Below are 22,504 nucleotides of genomic sequence, written 5' to 3'. Positions count from 1 at the left end.
CCTCCCTGGACCTGCTGGTAACCCCATTTCTGATACAAGCCAAGATGCCGTTGGCCTTCTTGGCCACCTGGGCACACTGCTGGCTCATGTTCAGTCGGCTGTCAACCAGCACCCTCAGGTCCTTCTCTTCCGTGCAGCTCTCCAGCCACTCTTCCCCCAGTCTGTAGCACTGCATAGGGTTGTTGTGCCCCAAGTGCAGGACCTGCCCACCCACTGCACCCCTGAGCAGCTGCTCTGCCCACCTTTCAAGCACCCCCGGGGACGGGGGCTCCGCCACCCCCTGTGCAGCCTCTGCCAAGCCCGAGAACCCATGCAGGGAAGAAATTTTTCCTAATATCCAATCTAAATCTACTCTGAGATCATTTCCTCTCATCCTATCATTTTCTACTTGGGAGGAGAGACCAGCACCCACCTCTCTGCAACCTCTTTTTGGGCAGCTGTAGGCAGTGATAAGGTCTCCCCTCAGCCTCCTCCAGGCTGAACAACTGCAGTTCCCTCAGCCACTCCTCATAGGAATTGTTCTCCAGCTCCTCCACCATGCATTACCCTACTCTGCATGTGCTCCATGGGGTGGTTTAGCCCGGAGAACAGGAGGCTGAGGGGAGACCTTGTGGCTCTCTACAACTACCAAAAAGGAGGTTCTAACGAGGTGGGTGTTAATCTCTTCTCCCAAATAGCAATTGATGGACAAGAAGAAACACCTTCAAGTTGAGCCGGGGAGGTTTAGATTGGATATTAGAAAAAAAATCTTTACCAGAAGAGTGGCCAAACATTGGAACAAGTTGCCCAGGGAAGTGCTGGAGTCTCCTTTCCTGGAGGCATATAAAAAGCGTGTAGACTTGGCACTTTGGGACATGGTTTAGTTGGCACGGTAGTGTTGGGATGACAGCTGGACTGGACGATCTTAGAGGTCTTTTCCAGTCTTTATGATTCTATGTTTGTGTTTGGCTGCCTCATCCCTCACACCGCATATGAGTTTTGGGCTGGCTTTGCAGAAGGAATGAATGTTTTTTCATGTGCTGTTCCCCTGGGGACCAGACAGTCTCAGCCTAGGTGTATTTAGGTACCACTGCAGCGTGGGAGTTGGGTGAGCTACAGTCAGGCAAAAGCTGCCTGCACCTCATCATCAACTGCGTTTCTCATTGTGAGGAAAACATCTTTTTGCTGTACAGCTTTGGCTTGAAAAGGGCTCCTGTGGAGGAGTAAGAGGTGTGGGGATGGTTAAGGTTTTGACATCACGCCAGGAGGGTGGGGCCTTGCATAGGGGTGGTTTGGGGCTCACAAAACCAGCGAAATGGTGGGATGTGGCATCACAGCCTCTTTCTCCTCTGCTGATGCTAGTTTGGGAGGCCTGAGCCTGCTTTCTAGTCAGGCTTTCCCAGAGTACAAGCACTGAAGCATTGCTGCGCAGGCACAGCCCTCTGCAGAACTGTGTTCAGATTTGCATGCTAATGAAGTGTTGGTAAAGAAAGGGGGGAAAGAGAGAAGGCAAAACAGTGTACCAAAATGAAGTAAAAAGTAAAGCATCTGCAACCAGTTCGATCTAGAGGAATATTGACAAAAGATATTGGAAGATGAGACTTGTAAGACTTAGAAACATTCAACGAGTCAAATATATCTAACTTGGTTAAGCAGTGCTAAACAGAGGGGACATGACAGACATGAGGATTCGAAGAGCCACAGGGAGAGAGGGACTGTCAAAGGCAGTAGCAGTGCCCCTTTGTCTACCTTCTTGGATTGCTTCTGCATCCTTGTTAAGATTTATGTTAAGAGTTTAGTTAAGACACTACTAAGGTTTTAGTTCCCATTGCAACTGGGACAGTTCCCAGTCTGACATGGTTCTAGAGAGCGTTCATTTATACTGAGTGCATTGTGTTCAGAAGGAAGTTATTTAAGATCATTACAGTAGAGGCAGACTAGCAGGCATGCCTGCCCTTGCAGCATCTTGACAATGTGCTTCACCTTCTTTTGAGAGACTGCAGCACCTTTCTGGAAGTGTATATGCAAGAGTGTATTTAAAAACAGTGTTGCATCGGTTAAACAACAGAATAAATAATGTCAACATGTCGTGTGTTCTCCTCCGTTGTAGACCCCAACCATGCCATCAGCTTTCTTTGCCTCTTTACATCTCCCTTTGCCTCCAGCCAGGGTGTCATTGCCCTTGTCAGAGCTCAAGTTACACATTTCAGCAGAACTGAACAGTTTTTAGCCTTCAGAGTCACAGTATTGATTGAAGTTCATGTTTAACAAAAGGTCTCTCTTCTCCTTTAGGGTTTGTAGTGGACATCAGTAGAGATCAACATGTATCCCTGTGGGGAGAAGAACAGTCACTGAAGTTCTATGAATTACAAAATGAAGTTGGGTTTTGGTTGGTTGCTCTTATTGTGGTTTGTTTGTTATTTTTTTCTTTTTTCTTTTTTTTTTTTTTTTAAATTTAAACTCGATTTTGGTGTTAAAAGTCAGAAAATCTGTTGGGAAAAAAAGCTGAGCCTTGGAAGGAATAAGTTTTATTAAACTCTGTCCTTCGAACTTATGCATAAGAGCCCCATCTTTCCCTGAGTGTTGTCTGTTTGCACCATGCTAGCAACAGAAGGGACATCTAAAGATCATGCAGCCTACACAGAAAAGTTTGTCTGAGCCTTGAGGTAACTAGGCAATCGTTACTAGGTGGGATTATTTTTTACCTGATTTGAGCTGCTTAAGAATTAGCCATCTAATATAAACTTTATCTCTAAGACTTCCTGCATTGTCAGAGCATACAGAGCAAGGAGCCTGCAGAGAGCAGCCCATCACAGTCTAATATGATTATCTAACAAAAGTGGGAAGAATTGCTTTTCTTCCTATTGACCATAACCAATAAACTTGGACTGCAAGTGGAGACGATAAAACTAGCTTTTAAATAGGCATTCCATTCACGTTGATAAGCTATAGCAATTCTCCCATGTCCTCTCTCATTCCTATTTACTAAGAGGAGACTGATTAGAGAAGACGAGGGCCCCACAGAACCACTACAATCCCTCATTCATAATTAGCCTGCAAGGATGTTGGCAACTAGTGCCAACAGAAGCAGTCTTCAAGCGATTATATTTGTAGGGACTGCATAGTTGGTTGTAGCTGCGTATGTGGAATGCAAAGAAAGATTAAAAAAAAAATTGTGTTTTTTTCCTGAGTTGTGCTTTGTGCTTAACTGCAAACAAGGCTTTGAGACTGTCTCTGCGAAGCTGAAGATCACTGAGAAGTTAGTAAATAAGTGGAGAAATGTAACTGGCTTACACATTTTTTGGGACTTAATTTGTCAGCAATGCCCTTGTACTGATTGGTTATCAAGCAATAATCTGAATGTTCAAACTAAGAGCATGAGTGTTTTGTCAGAGGCACAGAATATAGCATGGTTTGGAGAATAACCGAAAGGCAAAGAATATTTTCTGAGACCTCAATAACTACTTTTGACTAATGGCCTCAGCCGTTGTCGCCAATTATTAACAGAATCCAGTCATCCTAGGTGCACAAAATTAAATTCACCTCCCTCTCATAGTTCAGCTATTCTTGTTAAATCCAGCAAGACTGCATGGATAGCAATAACCCTAATGTTATTGGCCAAACTCAAATGAAATGTTAAAGGTAAACCTGTTTTTATACTCAATTGGAACTTGAAAGGCTGAGCAAGCTGTGCATTTGATCAATCTGTGGTAATGTATTTAATGCAGTTCTAGCTTTTTCTTCTCAAAGGATTAAATTTGTTTCTGATAGGATTTTACTTCTATTAGAGATCTCGTTTTAAACTCAGAGCTTTTTAGTGCTTAACTATCTCAAATCTAGCAAGTTTCTTGTAAAGACAGAAGGTGAACGAATCCCTAGCCAAAAGCACACATGAAAGTGTCAAAATCTCACCTGTACAATTGTAATGTGAGGTCTCGTCAAGGTAACATTGGCCAGATTGGGAAGAGGTAATCCTTTTGACAGTTTAGCTTAAAAATAAAAAAAAGACAAACACAATGATTTAGGTATACATGGGGAAGACAAAAAATACCTGCCCTTCACCAGCCCTGTTTGTCCAGAGATCTCTAGGTCATTTACAAAAATTAACCTCTTAGTCTTCACAAACAACCCTGGGAGGTAGAGAAGCTTGACACCAGTGGGGAAAAAGAATTACAAATGCTTTACATTTGGCAGAGAGTTGCAGCCAAACCAAGGCTTTTCACGTGCAACACATTACACATTCAGTGGATTGTTCCTAGTGATCTGAGAGATTGTTAATGCAGCCTTAGCATCATTAGAACCTGATCTCATTTGTTTCCGTTAGCTAAGGAAGGCAAAGTTTATCCTGGTATAGAGGGCTGGCATAAAGCTATATCTCCCTCCAGAGCCTTAAATAAGATGTATCAGAGGCAAAAGCCCATAGCTGGTTTATAAAGAGGAATACATTTCACACACAGTAGCCTCAGGCAGGTCTGCAGACTAGAGTGACATGCTCCTTACTAATGCATCAGGGCCACCTTGAGTGAGGCAAAGAAAGAGGAACTATGAGTTTCGAAGTCTTCCCCCCCGCTTTTTGTAGAACAGTGGCAGTGAGAAGCGATACTTACACCCCTACAAACCAGTCTCTCCCTTCCACTGCTACCTGGCTGATGGCCATTTTCCACTCAACTTAATAGGAACTAGAAACCTAGCAGAAAGTTAGTAGAAGTTCCTAGAATCACCCACTCTGCTTACATCTTTTAGCTTAGAAACACAGCCTTACCATTAGCTGATGGAATGACTTCGGTTTGTAAGATGTAAGACAGGATGTTTTCCAGAAGCGAGATCTGCCACAGACAAGAAAAGTGAGTTAGTCATCAGTTCCTGATGGCAGGAGAACTCTCATGCCCTAATCCTGGATGGCGTTAGTTGTCTCATGTTCAACTTCCAGCTCTTATTTGGCCCAAAAGAGTCATAAGATCCAAACTTCAACCAAGCTGAAGTCTTTGGAATGATGCAAAGGAAGTGAGATGCAAAGTGCAATTGTTTTCACTATGCTTGCACAACATTTTCATTTAAAACAGTCCATTTCCTTTATTTGTGAGAGTTTATCACCAACAGAAAGAAAGGACCAGAATAGTTTTAATCTTTTCGCCTCAGCTACTCAGAACTGCTTCATTGTACTCAGAATTAAATGACTGTCCGTGGAGACAGGATTTTCCCCTGAAAACCACACCATTTTGGGCATCTTGAGATGAGTATTTTGGCTCCTGTTCCCCGCTGTATTTCTGAGCACCTGTGATGAGCACCACTGCATCACATGGAGTGCCTCTACCTCAGTCAGGCCTGTGATTGCTTGGACAGCACACTGCTCCATCTGCTGCTGCAGTTCAGACTACGGCTGTGCATCGCACCGTTATGATTCAAGAGATCTCTCTGCTTATGTGACGAGATATGATACACCAGTCAGGGAAACTACAGGAGATCTCATTTTCAGGGCGCTAACTTTCCCCGAAGAATATACTTTTTAAGTCCATAGCAGAGAGGTGGCTGCCAGAGGACAGGAAAAGACCTACCCAGGAATGAAAGCAAATGATTTAGGAATACAAATAAAATGTAGGTGCTTACTCTTCAGCTTTTTTGTCACTATCCACTTACCTCGAAAAAGCCAACATTGGAGTGGGCTAGGGAGAACTGGAGCCTGAGGAAAAGAAGTGAAACAAGATGAATCACTAGAAAGGATAAACACATGTTATTCTAGTCATGTGCAGTCACTGCTGTAAAGCCCCAGGCCTTACGAAACATCTGTAAAGAGACTTTGGAACTGATGTGTTTTACACAGTGCATACTGCCTTATGAAGAAAGAAGTGTTTTTCTCAAGGCATTGCTGAGCATGCATGCAGAAGAGTACGCTAGAAGGGTTGTAGACAGCAATGTGAGTGTGCTTCTCCTTCTGTGCTGCATTTTGGAAGTCCTGCTGCTGATTCATTTTACTGGGTCTGGCATCAAGGACCTGAAGGCTCTCATATATTTTGCAAAAATTTTGGTACGTCTACTTAATGCTTTCATGTAAGCCTTACTGGGGTAAGAAGAAAAATTCTGTTCGTCATATGGTACTGCTGCTGATGGCTGCGTTGCTAATATTTCTGTTTCAATTCAAATACTTGTTCATACGTATTCAAGTATCCAAATGTGTATTCAAAACATGATTTCTGAGTTTCTACAGAACTAGCATCTCAGCTCTCAGCACACTTTAGATTTTTTCCTCTGAATGTTGCTGCAAAAAATACTAACAGTTCCATCCTCCTTAAATTCCCAATGCTTCTGTGCCCTGATGAACTCTGCATATTCTCAATCCTATAACTGTCTTCCCATGAGACTTTTGTGAAATGAGGGTTACAACTCCCAGCTGTGAGATCTTGGTATACAGATCTTCTCTATATAAAATTGCTTCTCTCTAAATGACCAAGCCTCTGGCCTCCAGCTTTCTGACCCTTGGGAGTTGCAGTGCCTTAGCTGGAGAATCTCTGCTATAAGACTGTCAGCATAGGAGAACTGCAGGGGTCCAGATTCCTTACTGTATTCTGGACACCTCTGCACTTTCCTAGTGGCACAGGTGGGCTAGAAAGCAGTTCCATCTTGACAGCTGGAGAGGGATGAGGGAAGGTCTGAAACGATTCAGTCATCATAACTGCCCTGCACACTTCACTTAGCCAGCTCAGCAGGAGAGCCGATGTCAGGAGCAGAGAAATACAGTGAAACCACTGCCCTGCAGCAATCCACAGCTGGTGGGCAGTCCCTTGGGGACTGTGGCAGTTGTCATAGAGAAGCTTCCTGACTCCTTTAAACTGTACAAGTACAGCCACATAGAGAATTAGAGAAACTAATGCAGATGAACTCACCAGGGAAGCACATTCATTAAAATATGGTTATCTGATTGTGTGCCTGAACTGCTAGTGCTGAGACTGTTAACACTTCCAAACGCTTCCAAACCCTTTCCATCCCAGGTTGAATTACCTGTTCAAACATAGTGAGCCCATCAATTTCTGGTCAAATATATTCAGAGCAATGCTGGCGTTGGCTGTCTGCAGAAGAGAGAAACTGTGGGTTACCAGACACGAAAACCGAGGACCCTTGCTGTGAATTAGTCACAAAGTACCACCTTCCCAGTTATTTATGGAAGCTGTTTCATGTAGATGCAACTTTCTCCTTAGCCCATGGCTCATGCAGGGCTGCACACAGTAAATGTCTGCTTATCTGAATGGTTCTGACACGAGCTGAAATGTGGGTAATGAGATTTCACTAATCAAAGACATTTTCAGTTAAATGAACAAGTAGCCAAGAGGCATGACTCATGCCTGCAGAATTGTCACTGCAGAGAACAAAACTTCAGTTAATCAGAGTTGCTATATGTTTGGATTTTTGTCTATCTATAGGAAAATGTTCTTCGCCATGGAAATGCCCTATAGGTTGAGTCACCACTTGTGACTAAGGGGAATTTACATGTTTGAGTACTAGAAATCTGGTGCTTTGTTTCTTGTACAGAGTTTTAAGAGAAGGAAGGAACAAACATATTTAAGTCTGAGGTAAATGTCACCTTGTTTGTTGTACTTACTATGTTTGTTGTGAACAATGACTGGCTGGTTGAGTCTGGTAGAACAGCAAACACCTCCATGGAGCCCTGAATCTCTACAGTGAAGGAATCTTGCTCTAAGCTGATAATTGGTATTTCAGTAGCCATTAGCTTCAACATCACTGGGTAGGGTGTAACTGAATATTTGGCTACCTGCAAAGTTCCATGACAAAAAAAAAAAAACAAACCAGAAAAATGCTTTTCTTGTAGAATAGATCAGAATACGGCATTTTTTCATTCTTGAAGCAATCATTTTGAAGTAGTTTCTTAAAATGAGGTTAAGGACAGATGCTAACATAAGATTCTTTCAAGTAAGCAGGAAGAAGAAGTTTTTTTGTGATGATAAGCTAACAGTCCTGGCTACATCAGGAATGTAGTGGAAAGTTCCTTCCACTCTAAGAATATGAATAGATCTATCACTTTGAGAGATAGAAAAAGCTAAAAAAACTCATGAGTCATTCATTTTGAGATTCATCTGTCTCATGAGACTGGTCCCTGCTCAGAGGAGCCTCACTCTGTTCGTTGCCTGAAGAGTGAGTAGGCTTACCAAGTTTGTTACTTAGAACAGAGGAGGTGGAATATTACGGTCAGCCCTCTTGGCATTTTAAGGAGAAGACTAGATAATGACTGCCCTTGGATCACTCTTAGATTTCTGAGGGAGGAATTTAATATAATCTGGGAGGCAAATAAGGATGCGAAGTTCTTTGAACCACGAGTTTGACTTCTTCTGACCGTGGCATTCCTGGCCTAGGGTCTCTTATGCTCATTTCTGGTTTCTCATTTTGTCTGAGAAGGTCGGTGGAAGCCATGCAAGCTTACATTCTCTGCCCTGTAGTAGCTTACAGTCTCTGCCCTGTTATATTAATCTCCCCCACCTAAAATAAATGGAAATCCTGTGCATTTGCCTTGTCTGTTCCACAAATTACATGTTTCTTGTCCATCTGTTAGTTCAGTTCCTGCACATGGCCACTATGGCCACTATTGGCCTTTCCCATGTCTTCACTGGATTCCTTTCTGCTAGTAAGTCACAGGCTAGCAGTGAAGCAAAACCAATTATACTGGTTTGGGCAGGAGAAAGGTATTATTTCAGAGCTAAGGCCCTCTCAGAAGTCTCTCAAAGCAGGACTCATGACTAGAAGCCTTTTCTGGCCTAGAGCTGGTTTTAGGTGGGAACAGCTGTGACTTGGGCACAGTGCCCAGGTAAAGATTGATGTGCAACATTATGGGCCATGTTTGGTAACCATGCAGGTTATTCAACTCATTGTGGAAGTAGGAGGTGACAAAGCTCATCTACTTTGCTGTTATGAGGCACACGTGCCTGGATCTCCAGAGCAGGAACACTCCTGGCCCTTTGGGATACAACAGTAGTGAGGTGTCTGACACCCACACCCCGACATTGAGTAGTTTCTTAAGAGTTTGTGGAAGTAATGATACTCACCTCAGGGATGATACTGCCAAATATCTCTGTGCTTATATTAAAATAACTGCAAGTCTGGAGGAAAAAAAAAAAAAAAAGCATTTACCAAATTCGACCTTCATGGTCGGCTTTTGTTTAAATGCATTATTACTGTCATTTCAATGAATTTTTGATTCAGTACCTTTTGTTCTCAGAAATATTCTTAAATGACTAACTATACTTCAAGCTGATTCCCAATAATACATGCCAAAATACTTCCTAGGAAAGCAAGTGCTTAATATCATTATAGTGTGGGCTGCACTCTAGAGGTTTTGGGACTTACTGAACCTCCTGGAGATGCACTAGTCGAGTTTGCCAGCCTCCAAGCCACAGCTACTGTACTGTGACATATGCTTTGCTCCCATGGCCCCTGTAGTACTTTCAGCCTGTGAAGACACCTCAGAAAACAGCTGCTGAGGCTGCCGAACTCCCCAGAGTAGATCCTTTATGTCAGAAATGTCTATGGCCTGGGTCTACAAAAACCTTTTTTTTGTAGCAGAGTTGTCAGTACCCATTGGTACCTTGTTGAGTGTAAGTTGGCACCCCAGGCTGTGGCCTGAGACACCTATGTAAAGAATAAATAAAACAATACCCTAGTATTTATGATTAAATGTTTCAGGACTTTGCAGGCCAGTTAGCAGCTTTATATGGCCACATACTGACACAACTGGCAGGTCAAAACCTCATCTTGGATGACCTGAGCCACTTTGATCCCATTCCTTGTGTGTCCTACTCACCTCCTCTGCAATGGTGATGTTGAAGGCCCCTGCAGTGTAGTAAGCAAACGAGTAGGTCTGAAAGAAATACTCGGAGAAAGCAAGGTAGAGCATGGAGTCGCTTGGGTCTGGGATAGTGAGGGGAGCTGCCATATAGGGAAGGCCAGTATAGTTTCCAGCTGGATAGACTATCCCCTGAAAGGTATTGGAAGAGATGAAAAAACTCAGAGTCCAAATATGACTTGAACATAACTGCAGACAATTAATGCTACTTTCCTTTCCCTTGCTCAGGCTATTAACTTGGTGCATGAATGAGTACATAGGCTTTACAATACACTCTGAAGCCTTGGTGCTTTCAATCAGGTGGTGAAGGCAAGTTCCAGAGACTGGACATCTTCACAAATGACACGTGAGATCCATCAACCGGAATGCTGATCCCCTGCTGAAGTCAGTCTACCACCTCAGAAAACAAAGCCTCTAAATTAAGGGTCTACATATTGCATGAAGAGTATGACTAAGGGTCCTATTGAAAAGTGTTAGTTTCTCCTTTTCCCATCTCCCAGAATTTAAATCTGTGAACTGCCATCTAGAGCTATTCAATGGTCTCAATTACAAAATAGATCTCTAAACTCAGAGGTCTTCTAGGGCAAAATCAGCACGTTATTCTACCCAAAAAAACCAAGTTGGTAACATGTGCAGACAAAAGAAAGCCTATGAGAGAAAGAAAAGTTGTGTCTGACAATCCTAAAAACACTTATGTTGTCTTTTGTATTACTGATGATATTAGTCAAGGCTTGCAGATCTAATATTTCCAAATGCATCCAGATCAAACAAAAAAGTAAACCTCATTTTAAGTGAGGAAGGGATTCATAGGTTAAGGTTTTTCTCTTTTATTAGCTTTCCCTTTAAGTTTCACCTCAAATGCACTCTGTGTGTCTTTATTTTCCCAGTTCTTCCCCATCTATCTCTAAATTTTGTGTTGCTTTTTAGGGATTACTAAAATGCATACAAAGTGCTGAGTCACTTTGCCAATGATCTTCCTATTCAATCCTCGCCTGCTGAATTAAATAGCCACTCGCTTTCTGTTTTTCCCCCATGTTGTACCTTATGTGGGAGAGTAACTGCTCTTGTAAACAACCATGACATTACCTGTTCAGTCTGCCTCAAGTCTTGGCTTTTAACCTAGTTGCTACAATACCCACAAGAGCCTGACAGCAGCTGTAGAGGTGGTGTGCCAAGACCAGTGTCTACCATACTGACTGATACTGGCTTCTTGTTCCTTTGTGTTCCTGCCTCTTATCTCCTCATTGTCTCTAGTTTATAATTAATTTATAACATCTTTGTGATGGGACAATCTTTGCGTTCTCCCTTTGTAGAGCACTTAGCACATGGGACCTTAAACTTAATTAAGGATCTTAGATGCTATGATGATGATAACTACTCTCAACCAAATCACCTTACACAGAATGACAATCAAGTCATTTTAGAATTAGGAACTAGTCTGATTTCAGTTTCAGTATATAAGGAGATATTTTCCTTTATTTGAAATAAACTTTCAGGCCTTCAAACTCAGCAACACTCCTTGGGCTCCCATGATTTTTCAAGGGTCATCTCTCTTCCCTTTAGGGTACCAGAGGCTTAATTCTTGCTCCTATAGTCTTGCTCCTTATTTTCCACTGTTATCTGACAGCAGATGCACCTAATTAGTGCAATGTGTAGAAAATTTCCCCTGACTGGGTGAGCAAAGTCATAGATATTAACCAACAGCAAAGAGAAGGATGAAGTTGAATACCTATACCTTTCTCTCCTTCCCCTTTTTCTCCTTTCCCTTTCTCTTTTTCTCTTCTAACTTGCTTAGTTAACTTTTACTGTTCTCTATTTGTCATAACCAACCAACACAAATTTTTTTAAAAAAGGCGGCTTTTAAATAACTCGTTTTACAACAGTATTGTTAAAAAAATATTACAATAACAAATGCACTAGTGCTTTGAAATGCCTGTCTTCTCAGATACTGAGTCTTACAGAACAGTGATCATGTTCATCTTAGAAAGTGAGTCATACAATAATGAAAACCACAGCAATCTTGACAAATAGCACTACAGGCAATTACCTTTAAGTCCAGGTCAATAAAGGGTTGGAATACTGCTGGCAAGCTATTTAAGGAGTAGTCTACTTCAGCCAAATCATCAACTGGCATTAGGACTGTAAGGGTAGTAGATAAAGCAAAACACCCAAGATTACAAAAAGCACAGAAAGAATTTTATGTACACTTATAACTAAGTCAGTCCCTGAAGGAGAATGACACAAGTTGTTCCAAAGGGTAGGGAAAAACACAACCAGGGACCTCCTAATGCACCTTCTGATCTAAGGCTTGATGTTTCTACTGGCACCTTCTTTAAAGCACGTTCTTTAGTTTGTCTAATATTTTCTCATTGTGGAAAAGTAAACTTTGTCTAGCCAAAAAAAGGAAATGGCCATGTCAGAGCTTCAAGGCATAAGGAGATGTTGGGATTTCTTTTAAAGTGGTTCTGAGAGCAACCAGAGTGCCTCTGACTTACAAATACTTCCCCAGAAAAGGTGGCTTCCTGATCTGCTTAGCTATTGTGTTTTGCACATGGTAGCTGCTCAACATTTTAGATGCCTTAAATTCTTGCAAATCTAACACAAAATGGTTAAAGTGAGCTTTTTTTTTTTTACAAAGGAGCTTCTTCATTTTGCCTTTGGCAAGTCTGAAAACTTGGCAAGTAAGAGTTCAATTTCCAGGCAGGCTAGAAGAGCAGGCTTCAGTTTGTGAAGTGCTATGTTTGCGGGAGGGCTCAGCATGGGAGGAAAGGGAAAACTGCCTTTACATCAGTGCTGTGTGGCCTCTGATTGCATTTCTGACAGATTCACCAGTTAAGAATTGTGCCCAAGTCCTTGGCTTCTCAGAAATAACCTTTGCATGTCCAAGTTCCACTCCCTTTATTTAAGTGTGGTCCTGTAAGCAAGGGAGCAGGCAGAGTTTGAAGTCTGATACCTCTCCTGGAGGCTTTGCTGACCAGCTGCTGTTAAGAAAACTGCAGAATCTTACTGAACAAGAGAGAGAAAGCAAAAGGAAAAGAAAACTCACCATTCAGTGATCGGAGGTCTTCATCTATCAACTGGATCCCAGATCTGATGTTGGGACAAGACTGCATAAAAGCACACCGAAGTTACAGTCTGATAAGCGTGGATTTGTAAGCACCTCTTAACCTGTGCAGTAGCAAATCTGTCTGCTCATGTGACACCCATGGCTGCATTTGTTTGTCAAAACACCTAAACTAGCTTTTCCTCAGCCATCTGGTTCCCCAAGGTTGAGCAATATCACATGTCAGAGCTGCCTTTAGGCAACAAAACGAGAAGTTGCCAAAGGCAGCCTGATGGGGGTGACAAAACCACAGGCTTAATAGAACAAGAGGCATGTGGAGATTCCACGTTGGTCTCAGAGAAGATATCTTTTCCCGGTGCAGAATCACAGCCATCTCAATCTCTGTCTCCTTTCAGAGGCCCTGGGCAGGCTGTCAGCTGTATTTCCCACCTCTTTGATATGATGAAGTCTGAATATGTCATAGTATCTGGTGGTGTACTACCACACCTCTATGCATCACCCAATATATGTTTTGTCTGCTGAGCATAAAAATGACCCCAAACCCAGGATGCCTGTAGTTGGGCAGAGACTTATTCTGCATTGTAATGGGAAAATAACTACATTTTCCAGCCCTACGGCTGCTGTGATTGAACCTAGCTGTGTAGTAGTCTATATCTTGGCCAAGAAAGTGGCAGTTTATCTGGAAGCATTTCTGGCTGGCAAAATGGTGACTGTACTGATCAGACCAGAATAAGACTATATTATTTTTCTAGTTTTTCCTTTGCCAAGTTCACAGCACTGACTTGTGAAACTCATATTCCTTAAACCCCTCCCCCGTATGATTTGAAAGTCTTACGTTAGTGACCAAGGTCCTGTGAATGGGTTTCTTCAGATACTTGATAAAGAAGTTATGCAGGAAGCTAGAGGAAAGGAAGAAAGCAATTCATGGCTCAGGCACTGCAGTCAGGAAATCAGATATGTCTGCAGAACATGAATGTAATGGACTCTGAAAGCGATATCTTGGTACACAGGGGAACTTTCTGAAACGTAACAACTGTCAGAGACACCACTTAAAAGGAGATAATTTCACCACTAGGCATCTCAGCAATTAGCCTGGGTAGATTCATATTTATGAATAAGTAATTCCTTATATTACCACTATCATGTCTTTATAAACACAGAATAAATCAGTAGTCTCTGCACTAGAAACTTCTAATACAAGTAAAAACAAGCAAAGAAACCAAAAATTGAAAGTGTCAAGAGTTGTATTTAGTTAGCGAGAGAAGTATGAGAAAACAATGAAAAAATATTGCACAGGGTTGTAATCAGAAGCGCAATGGACTGCAGTCTGGTTCTGTTCAGTGTTGACAGCACTGTGACTACGAGTACTTAAAGCACAGTACAAGCATGTAACATCTACTTAGATCTGAAGAGTAGAGCAGTATTTGGAAACAAATGGGTGCTCAAGAGGCACAAGGGATTATTTAATCTGACCAGAACTGATGTATCTGTCCTCTACTGAAGGGTCAATGTGCACAAATACAGGAACTATGGTCAAATTTGTCCATTTTAACATTGGATTAGTGGCCTGATCCTCACTTGTGCTTTCTATGGATGCCAAAATAGGTGCCATATTTTGTGAAGTTGTCTTTGTGCCATTCATTCACAGTTATTTTGCTGCCAGAGAATATACAGATCTCTTCTACTTACCCACTTTTTCCAGTCAACTTTATGTCTATATCACCAGAAGTTGTCTGGCAGCTGGTAAGTGATATTGATGTATGACCTGTATTATCCAAGGGTGTTGAAAAGATTGAAGTAACAGACACCTTTGAAATGTAGACGGTGCTTCTTCCACTGTCCTTGCTGTATAAAGTGAAAATTAAGAAATAACTAAAAAACCTCTTTTTATTTAGTATTCAAGCCTCAATCAATCAAAGAGGCGCAGGGATTTGTTTTCCCTGTGAAACAGCCTGAGACTAGGAAGGTGTGGATACTGCTCCAAGAATATTGTCATTTGCTTGTCTGTTTTCTACCAGCTTTTGAACAGTACCTCTTAGAGGCACAGCACAGGGTTTCTAACAGTGTACCTACATTGGGAAGGTTTATTACAGTGGACTGTGATCCACCATACTGTGGTTTTTCTAAACATGCCATTAGCTGGCAGGCTGGACAATGATGCCTTTCAGCTAGAACATCATGCTTGTGTATTTGCAGAGGTGCTTCACAGCCATGGGCTCTTTATCAGTGCTCATGGCTGAGAGGGCAGGGGCTGTCTCCTACTTGCAGACCTGTTGAGAAAAAGAAGTCACTACTCCTCAGTTACTGCTACTAGCTGTTAAAGAGCACTTTTGCCACAAAGAGGTCACTAGAATAAACTTTTCATTTTTAACTTTCTATTATCCATCAAGAAAAATCCCAGGACATGTGAAGCTCTACATACAACATCCAGGTCCTTATGTTCCAGTTCATATCGATGGTTAGAGAAGCATTTCCAATCACCAGTTTTATCCCAGTCCCAGGTATGAGAGAGATGGAAGCGCTGGGGAATTCAACAGCAGTGATGTGTATTCTAGAGTGTGAGGGAAATGAGGGGGAGAAAAGAATAGGAAAAGTTGGTAATTCATGAGTGCGGGTGAACAAAGATTCAAATTTCACTCAAACACAAATTTCCCCCAGAGAGCATATTTACCTTGAGATGTTGTATTTGACATTACCAAGCCCAAATTTCTCATAGCCACTCAAATCAGGGAAACTCTCCTTCTCCATATTCTGCTTCAGGATTTCCAGCCCAACCTCCTTGGCTACAGGAAAAACAGTGATCAGTTCAGTTGTCTTTGATATTGCCTGGGAATTTATGTGCTTTAGCGCTCATGGCTTAGGAGATGGGATGGACACAGAGTCAGAAAGAAGAGGCTATCTTATTCGAGACCCAGCAATGCTATTTCAGATCTCGTTCCAAGTCATAGCAAGAGTCAAGTGAGCCTTGATATGAGATACAACGCTGTCAAGCAGCTTACTCTGCTATAATGTACTCTTTAGCTTTCTTTTTCTTTGTAGCCTGTGATCAGGTAATTTCCTTCCACTGCAGTTGTTTCCCAATATGTCTGTCATACCAGGATTCAATGCAACACCACCACCAGATCCTCAAAGCATTACACATACCGTATTCCAACCCCTTCTGGGTGATCCTCACTTTGAGTCCAGGGTTAGCATTGAGTTGCCCACTGAGCAAACTTAAGAGGAGGAGAGAACAGCAAATCTTCACCATCTTCTTTTTTTATTACAGGACCTGTTAATAAACATTTATAATGATAGTAGAAGTTCATGCTATGTCACATGGTTGCTGTACTCCCTTTACCCTCCCTGGAGCAAGCTGTTCTGACACCAGCTTTCCCACTAGAATGGATGAAATGGAAAGCCTAGCAACCAAGGAAGAGAAGACCTGTTCTGCACAAACTGTTAAAGAAGTAGAGTTCCCTGGGGCAGAGGAGAAAAGTCAGCCCGTTCACTGTCAAAGGGAGTGGAGAAAGCCCTTGAGATGCATCTTCCTGACAAGCCCTGTTGAAAGGGAAGTGGCACTGAATTTTTAGGCTGTAATTCTTTTCCCTTTATTTACTGAAATAAGAAGCTTATCTGTCCCGAAATGTATGGATCTCTCAGTGCCTGGTGATTCAACAGTTGTCACTGTGTCTTAGCGCTTTGAAAAACCTGATCAGCTAATTTAGTCATAAACATAGATTTCCCCACTTTAAGAACTACTAATTAAAATCTTAGCCACAACTTTGAGAAGCTCTTTACATTCCCTCTTGACGGTCAACAAGAGAAAATAATATCGTGGCAGCAGACAATGTTTTCATATCCCCTAGTCTGCATATTAATAAATGCATTAGGTTTTATCCAAAAACTCTCCTGGCAAACCTTGTGGTAAATGGACGTTTATTTTTACTTTTTTCATTCCTGTTAAACCACTTTTTTTTGCCCATGGAGAACCATAACCTGATTCTTCATTCACAGACAGGGACTTCAGCGTTCAAAGTATTTTATAAGAACAAATTAATAAAGGCAGCCTAAGTGACTTTACAAAGAATTTAGATGTTATTGCTAGTCTTTTGTTTCCCTTTACTTGTTTGGGTTCATCAGCAATGGACTCTGCTCTTTTGTCATCTTCTCTCAAAATTTTAAGGAGATACTCATTGCCTAGGGCAGTACCTTAAGAACAGTACAAAAAAAATAATTTTTCATTCACAGAATGTTACCCTTCCCCAATATGGTTGGGTGGAACTGTTTCTATTTAGGTTGCTCATCTAAGACAGTCATCATTATAATGGAGAGGGATACATCTTGCCTCTCTTAAAACAAATGGCCCTGTGAGGGATGCTCATCTTCCTCCTGTAACTACAGGATTCAATGTTTACCTCTGAGGTGGGCCAAGGAAGTTATGCTGAACTTACACCACATATATATATTGTGTGCCAGTGGTGACCAATCACTATATGGTTGTGGGATGATCCTTCAGTTAATGAGAAGCCCCCACACCACCTCATTCTTCATGTGAAGAACCTGCTCCTAAAAACACAGATGACTTCTAAAGGACACCTATCTTCTGGATAATGCATGCCTACATGTAAGTTGTCAAGAATCAGTAAGTTCTGCTAATGGCAGCTTTTCCACGATACTGTAAGCAAGACCTGTCACTCTCTTTGATGGGACGAAAAAAAACCCCAACAGTCTGCCCGACCCCCCTCACCTCCTTCCCCCAAGGCAACCTCAAAACCAAGCAGAAACCCACAATAAATTAAAGGTACGGGTGATACCACTGACCAGCTGTGCAGTGGATGATCACTTGGCTCTCCCTACCTTCTCTTGCATGTCACACAACTGTCCTCGGTGGCTGTACAGGATTTATCATAGGGGTACTGAATGAGTGAAGCAAATTCCCATCCCAGGGGCTTCTGCCACTGGATTTAAATTGCGATGTAGCTATGCTGTATGAATCACAGGCTGCCTGTAGTGTGAAAGTCAGTAGCTGTTGCTGTCAGCAAGGTCTCCCAGGGAGAGTGGGAGAAGCAACCTTGATAGAGAGTTTTAAAACCAAACTGGACAAAGTTAGAGAATGATTCTGCTTTTTTTTGGCTCTGCTTTTTTCCCCCTAAAGCTGAAAACTCCGTGGAGTTACCTGTTGTTTGAGGTTACCAATGTGACTGGCAAAAGGTCACATTAGTATGGTTTTCCTTATTCCCGGGTACTACACTGCATTATGGACAGCTGAAAATACATGAGAGTGTCTTTTCTAGGAAGAATTTGCTGTTGAAGAGCTGGAATGAAACCACTCGGAAACAGGCAAATGCCTTTCTCCTAATATCTGAAAAATGGTTTTGATGTTTCTGCATCTTCCACTAGCTGTTTCACTAGCAGAGGTAATAATATACCTCAAACCTCTAAAATATTTTCATTCATGACCACAATTTAAGCAAACTGCAAAATTATGAGATAACACTGACTTAATTTTTTTGTTACAGTTTCAAGTAAACCCATAGAACGCCTTTGTCTTTTAGGAAGACTAATATTTTCTTTTTAACTTTAACTGTCAGAAATTGAGAGGCGAAAGAAACACACTTCATGTGTAAAAGAAAAGCAAAGTACTGGAGGGGAATGTCTTTGACATAGGCATAGTTCATAAACATAAAATCTCAAAATTTAGCCAGATTTAGCTACATCATCTCTTCCCAACAAAGCCACTCCACAATAAAAAGTAATCACTATGTATTTGTTACCATACCTCTCCTCTGAATGCTGAAGAGAAGATCCTTGCTGTCACAGACCACAGAGCTGAGGATGCTGCAGGGAAAACCCTTTGCAGCCACGACTCCCTGTCTTTTAAAGGAAAGAGCTGTGAGCTTGAAGAGAGCCAATTGCTGCCATCTTCAGCAGTATCACACAGGGAGTGGCCTCGCTGGTAATCATGGCCCAAACTATTTTGAGTGTCTCAACTTAAATCTACCACTCTAATTTCATTTAGGGAGTAAGCAGAGAGCAATATAAACTGTTGGGTGGGGATGCTCAGGCACTAGGATGCTGAGCTTGGGACAATGTGCTGCCTTTGTGGCATTCCATTTTGGCACTGATTTTTCAGATGGACCTGAGAAGAAACCTCAGTGGAGACTCTATTCCAATAGTTCCACAAGTCTGACACCCATAGCCAGGTCTGCATTGTGAAAGAAAGAAATGAATACTCCATTTCTAGGAAGAACAGATGGAAAACAACTGCCTAGGGCTGTCAGTTCTGAAATTGCCCAGGACATAGAAAACCATAAATTATATAATACTTGTAATATATTTATACTATAGTAATATGGTGCAAATATATAGCATCAAGTCCTTGCAGTCAATATTTTCTATTTCTTCTGCATGCTTATCCAATTAACCAGTACTTTAGCTAACCAGTACTACTTGGCTTGTCAAAGAGGTGATTTAATCAATTAGCTTGCATGTAAACCAAGCAAATTCCCTCAGGCATGGAGACGGACGACCTGAGTCACTTCATTGTGCAATCCTTGAATAGAAAAGGATAGAGACTTTTGTCATTCAGTCAACAAATACTCATACTTTACACAGACTTAACATTCATTGAAGGGAGTCATGTGCATAATAATTTCATTATTTATATCTCTGTCGATTGAGCATGAATAAAATTCACACCCTCAGATATGTAAACCTTTCCTTTATATTTTTTTGCACAGGTTCTGCAGTTCCTTCAAAGCAGGGGAGAAGCTCCGCTGTTTCCATCCATATAGATTTCCAAGATTTACAAACAACTGAATTGTCTGGAAGCTATCTCAGCTTATCCTCTTCATAGCCTTTTGACATCTTATAGTATTTCTAATGGAGTACCACCCAGTTTAGATAAAACTTTCAGCAAATTTAACAAAGACAGACTAAGGCTTCCAGAACAGTTTCATTATTTCTTTCTTACAAATATAGCAGGAAAAGCCAAGTATCTGCTTGTGGTCACATTCAGATAGCACATTCAAATATGCTATAGATAGTTTCTACAGCCAAACTTTTCACCTTTCAAGGTGTTATAAAGCCTCTAAAAGGAATGTTTTATTTCAGTTTTCTTTGTTGAGCCACCAAGCATTCACTTCAATTTATATGTTAAAGGGAATATAGATTGTGAATCCTTTTACCTAATATAGAAGAAACTCAATGAGTTTACCAGTATGGCAATCAATGAAGACTTGTTGCTGCATCTCTGCAAGTTATTTTGGCTTTGCATGATTCCAGTTGTTGCTTCGGGATCGATGCTCTGGTGATTTCTTTTTCCTGCCTCCCCAATTCTCTCCTTCCTCCATGCGGTCTAGTCTGTAGCACACTGAGAGACATGCATTGTTTCCCTTGTTCAGTCCATTAGGAAACAATATCAGATCAAAATGACCAGTGGGTAAGTTGGTGTGTATAGCATCCTTTTTAGCCCTACGACAAACAAATGCTCTGTTTGTGAACAACAGCCATAGGACTAGACCTTAAGGGGCAGAGCCATAATGGCTCTGGTTTGAAAAGGTCCATTTAGCCATAGCACTCATTGGTCAGTCCCACAGAACATGTCCCATTGGAAGAGAGAAGAGATGGGCTTCAGGGCTTTGGTTAGCTTTTTCCCCATTTCATGGAATTCTCCCCCAAATAGGCGAAGAAAGTGCCTGCGTTGTTGTCAATGAGTGAGTGATCAACATTTCCATTTCTTTTGAGTTTGTCTTCTCCCATTCTTTTTCTAGTCACTCCTCACCTACCACAGAACATGATGATTTGGAAGCCTTCTTGTGATTTACTGCTGTTTAGTTTCAGGATGCCTTTTTAAAGTAAAAAGCTGTAGCAGCCATCCAGACAACTAAAGCGATTCAGCTAAAAATCAAACGCAAGCCGTGTTTCTGTCCCAGGCTGGAACTGAACTTTCAATTTTACAGATGAGAGGTGCAGAATTATTTGGAGATTGATACCCTTGAAGAGCTGCAGCTACTCACAAACAAGGAGGAACTGCTGGATGACGTAAAGGCCAAGGCAGCCTTGGCTGCAGTGAGCATAAGACTGTGAAGTTTCAGATCCTGGGAGAAGCGAGCAGGACAAAGAACAGAAATATAGCCATAGACTTCAGATGAGCAGATTTCAGGGACCTGCTTGGCAGGATGTGTGGGAATTTGCCCTGGAGAGCAGAGGCTCAGAAGAGCTGGCTAATTTTCAAGGGCAGCTGCCTCAGAGCACAAGAATGGTCCATTAGAACATTCAGACAGTTGCGTAACTGTGGCAGAAGGCCAGTGTGGATGAACATGGAGCTCCTGCATGAACTCAAACACAAAAAGAAAGCACACAGAAGATGGAAACTGAGACCAACTACTTGGAAGGAACACAAAGATATTGCTTGCACAGGAAAGCCAAAGTTCAGTTGGAGCTGAAATTAGTTTGGGAGGTAAAGGGCAACAGGAAATGTTTCTGTAAGTACACTGATAGCAAAAAGAAGGCTAAGGAAAATGTGGGCTTATTGCTCGGTGGCCTGGGGGACTAGTGACAAGAGACACAGAAAAGGCTGTTTTCACTAGCAAGACTTGTCCTCTGGCCTCGCAGGTTACTGAGCTCCTAATAGAGTCTGTGGGAGTGAGGCAGCACTCACAGCAGAGGAAGATAAGAGTTCAGGATCACATAACCCACTTTGACGTACACAAATCCATGGAACCAGACAGGATGCATCCAGAGGTGCTGACACCTGCATTTAGAGCTCTGTGTCCAGTTTGGGCTCCCCCTTAAAAGAAAGGTATTGGCATCCTAAATCAAGCCCAGCAGGTGCCACCAAAGGGGCTGGAGAACATGATCTACAAGGAGAGTCTGAGAGATCAGGCCTGTTCACCTTGGAGATAAGAGGACTTGAAAGATCTTTTTGTTGATCAGAGAATACAGAGAAAATGGAGCCAGACTCTTCTTGGAAATGTGTGGTAATAGGACAAAAGGCAACAGAACAAGTTGGAACATGGGAAATACTGATTAGACATGAGGAAAACAATTTTACTTTGAAGATAGTTAAATAGTGAAACAGGTTGCCTGGAGAGGTTGTGGAACCTGCATCCTTGCAGAGGTTCAAGACTTCACTGGGCACAGCCCTCAGCAATTTGATCTCATTAGTCCTGTTTTGAGCCAGGGCCTGGACTAGATGATATGATTCTATAATTTTATGATAATTGATTGGATTTTAAATCTATTCCCACTCTTGGTGTCCAGTTACAAAGGGACAAACTGTGAAATTCTTACAAAGAATAAGGTCTCACACCACACACAAAGTTTTGCTAACAGTGGAGGAGGTAAACAGAATGATGCAAGAACTGGTTCCTAAAGTGAATAAGATGTGGTGTCTACAATTCCAGTGAGGAGAACGAGTCACTCCTTCTCATGCTGCAACAAATTTTCTAAAGCATTAATAACACTGTCAGCTACAGTCCCTGTATTATAAAAAACAACGGATTCAGTTTGTGAAAAGTGATTAAGAATTTTTACTAAAACATTAAAAATAGTGAGAAAAAGTCATGCTTCTAATGTTATAGAAACTACTCCCTACAAGCCAACAGAAGTAAGACTGAATTTTTCTCTTA

General features: G+C 41.8%; 1 protein-coding gene across 1 annotated transcript; it reads right to left on the bottom strand.

Moving 5' to 3' along the window:
* Positions 1 to 1,701: 1,701 nt before the first annotated feature.
* LOC104056364 (BPI fold-containing family C protein) lies at positions 1,702 to 18,747 on the bottom strand. The gene is made up of 16 exons (XM_009557615.2): positions 18,652 to 18,747; positions 16,035 to 16,161; positions 15,562 to 15,673; positions 15,313 to 15,441; positions 14,580 to 14,735; positions 13,726 to 13,789; positions 12,873 to 12,933; positions 11,874 to 11,965; positions 9,785 to 9,958; positions 9,030 to 9,083; positions 7,574 to 7,744; positions 6,976 to 7,043; positions 5,617 to 5,659; positions 4,742 to 4,805; positions 3,892 to 3,968; positions 1,702 to 2,309 (listed from the first exon to the last, which is right to left on the bottom strand). The coding sequence occupies exons 2-16, from the start codon at positions 16,138 to 16,140 to the stop codon at positions 2,268 to 2,270; spliced, it is 1,413 nt and encodes a 470-aa protein (XP_009555910.2). The 5' UTR covers positions 16,141 to 16,161; positions 18,652 to 18,747; the 3' UTR covers positions 1,702 to 2,267.
* Positions 18,748 to 22,504: the final 3,757 nt, after the last annotated feature.

The sequence above is a fragment of the Cuculus canorus genome, chromosome 1 (assembly GCF_017976375.1).
Source record: "Cuculus canorus isolate bCucCan1 chromosome 1, bCucCan1.pri, whole genome shotgun sequence".
NCBI classification, from domain to species: domain Eukaryota; kingdom Metazoa; phylum Chordata; class Aves; order Cuculiformes; family Cuculidae; genus Cuculus; species Cuculus canorus.
The sequence above is the reverse complement of the archived record's forward strand: the minus strand, read 5'-3'. Positions and strand labels throughout refer to the sequence as shown.

Coding starts and splice junctions, on each gene's coding strand:
- LOC104056364 (XM_009557615.2), bottom strand. CDS start 16,140: ATGGTGAAGATTTGCTGTTCTCTCCTCCTCTTAAGTTTGCTCAGTGGG. Junction 7,044..7,573: donor CATTGTTCACAACAAACATA/GTAAGTACAACA, acceptor TCTCTTCTGCAG/ACAGCCAACGCCAGCATTGC. Junction 3,969..4,741: donor AGTCATTCCATCAGCTAATG/GTAAGGCTGTGT, acceptor TTTATTTTTAAG/CTAAACTGTCAAAAGGATTA.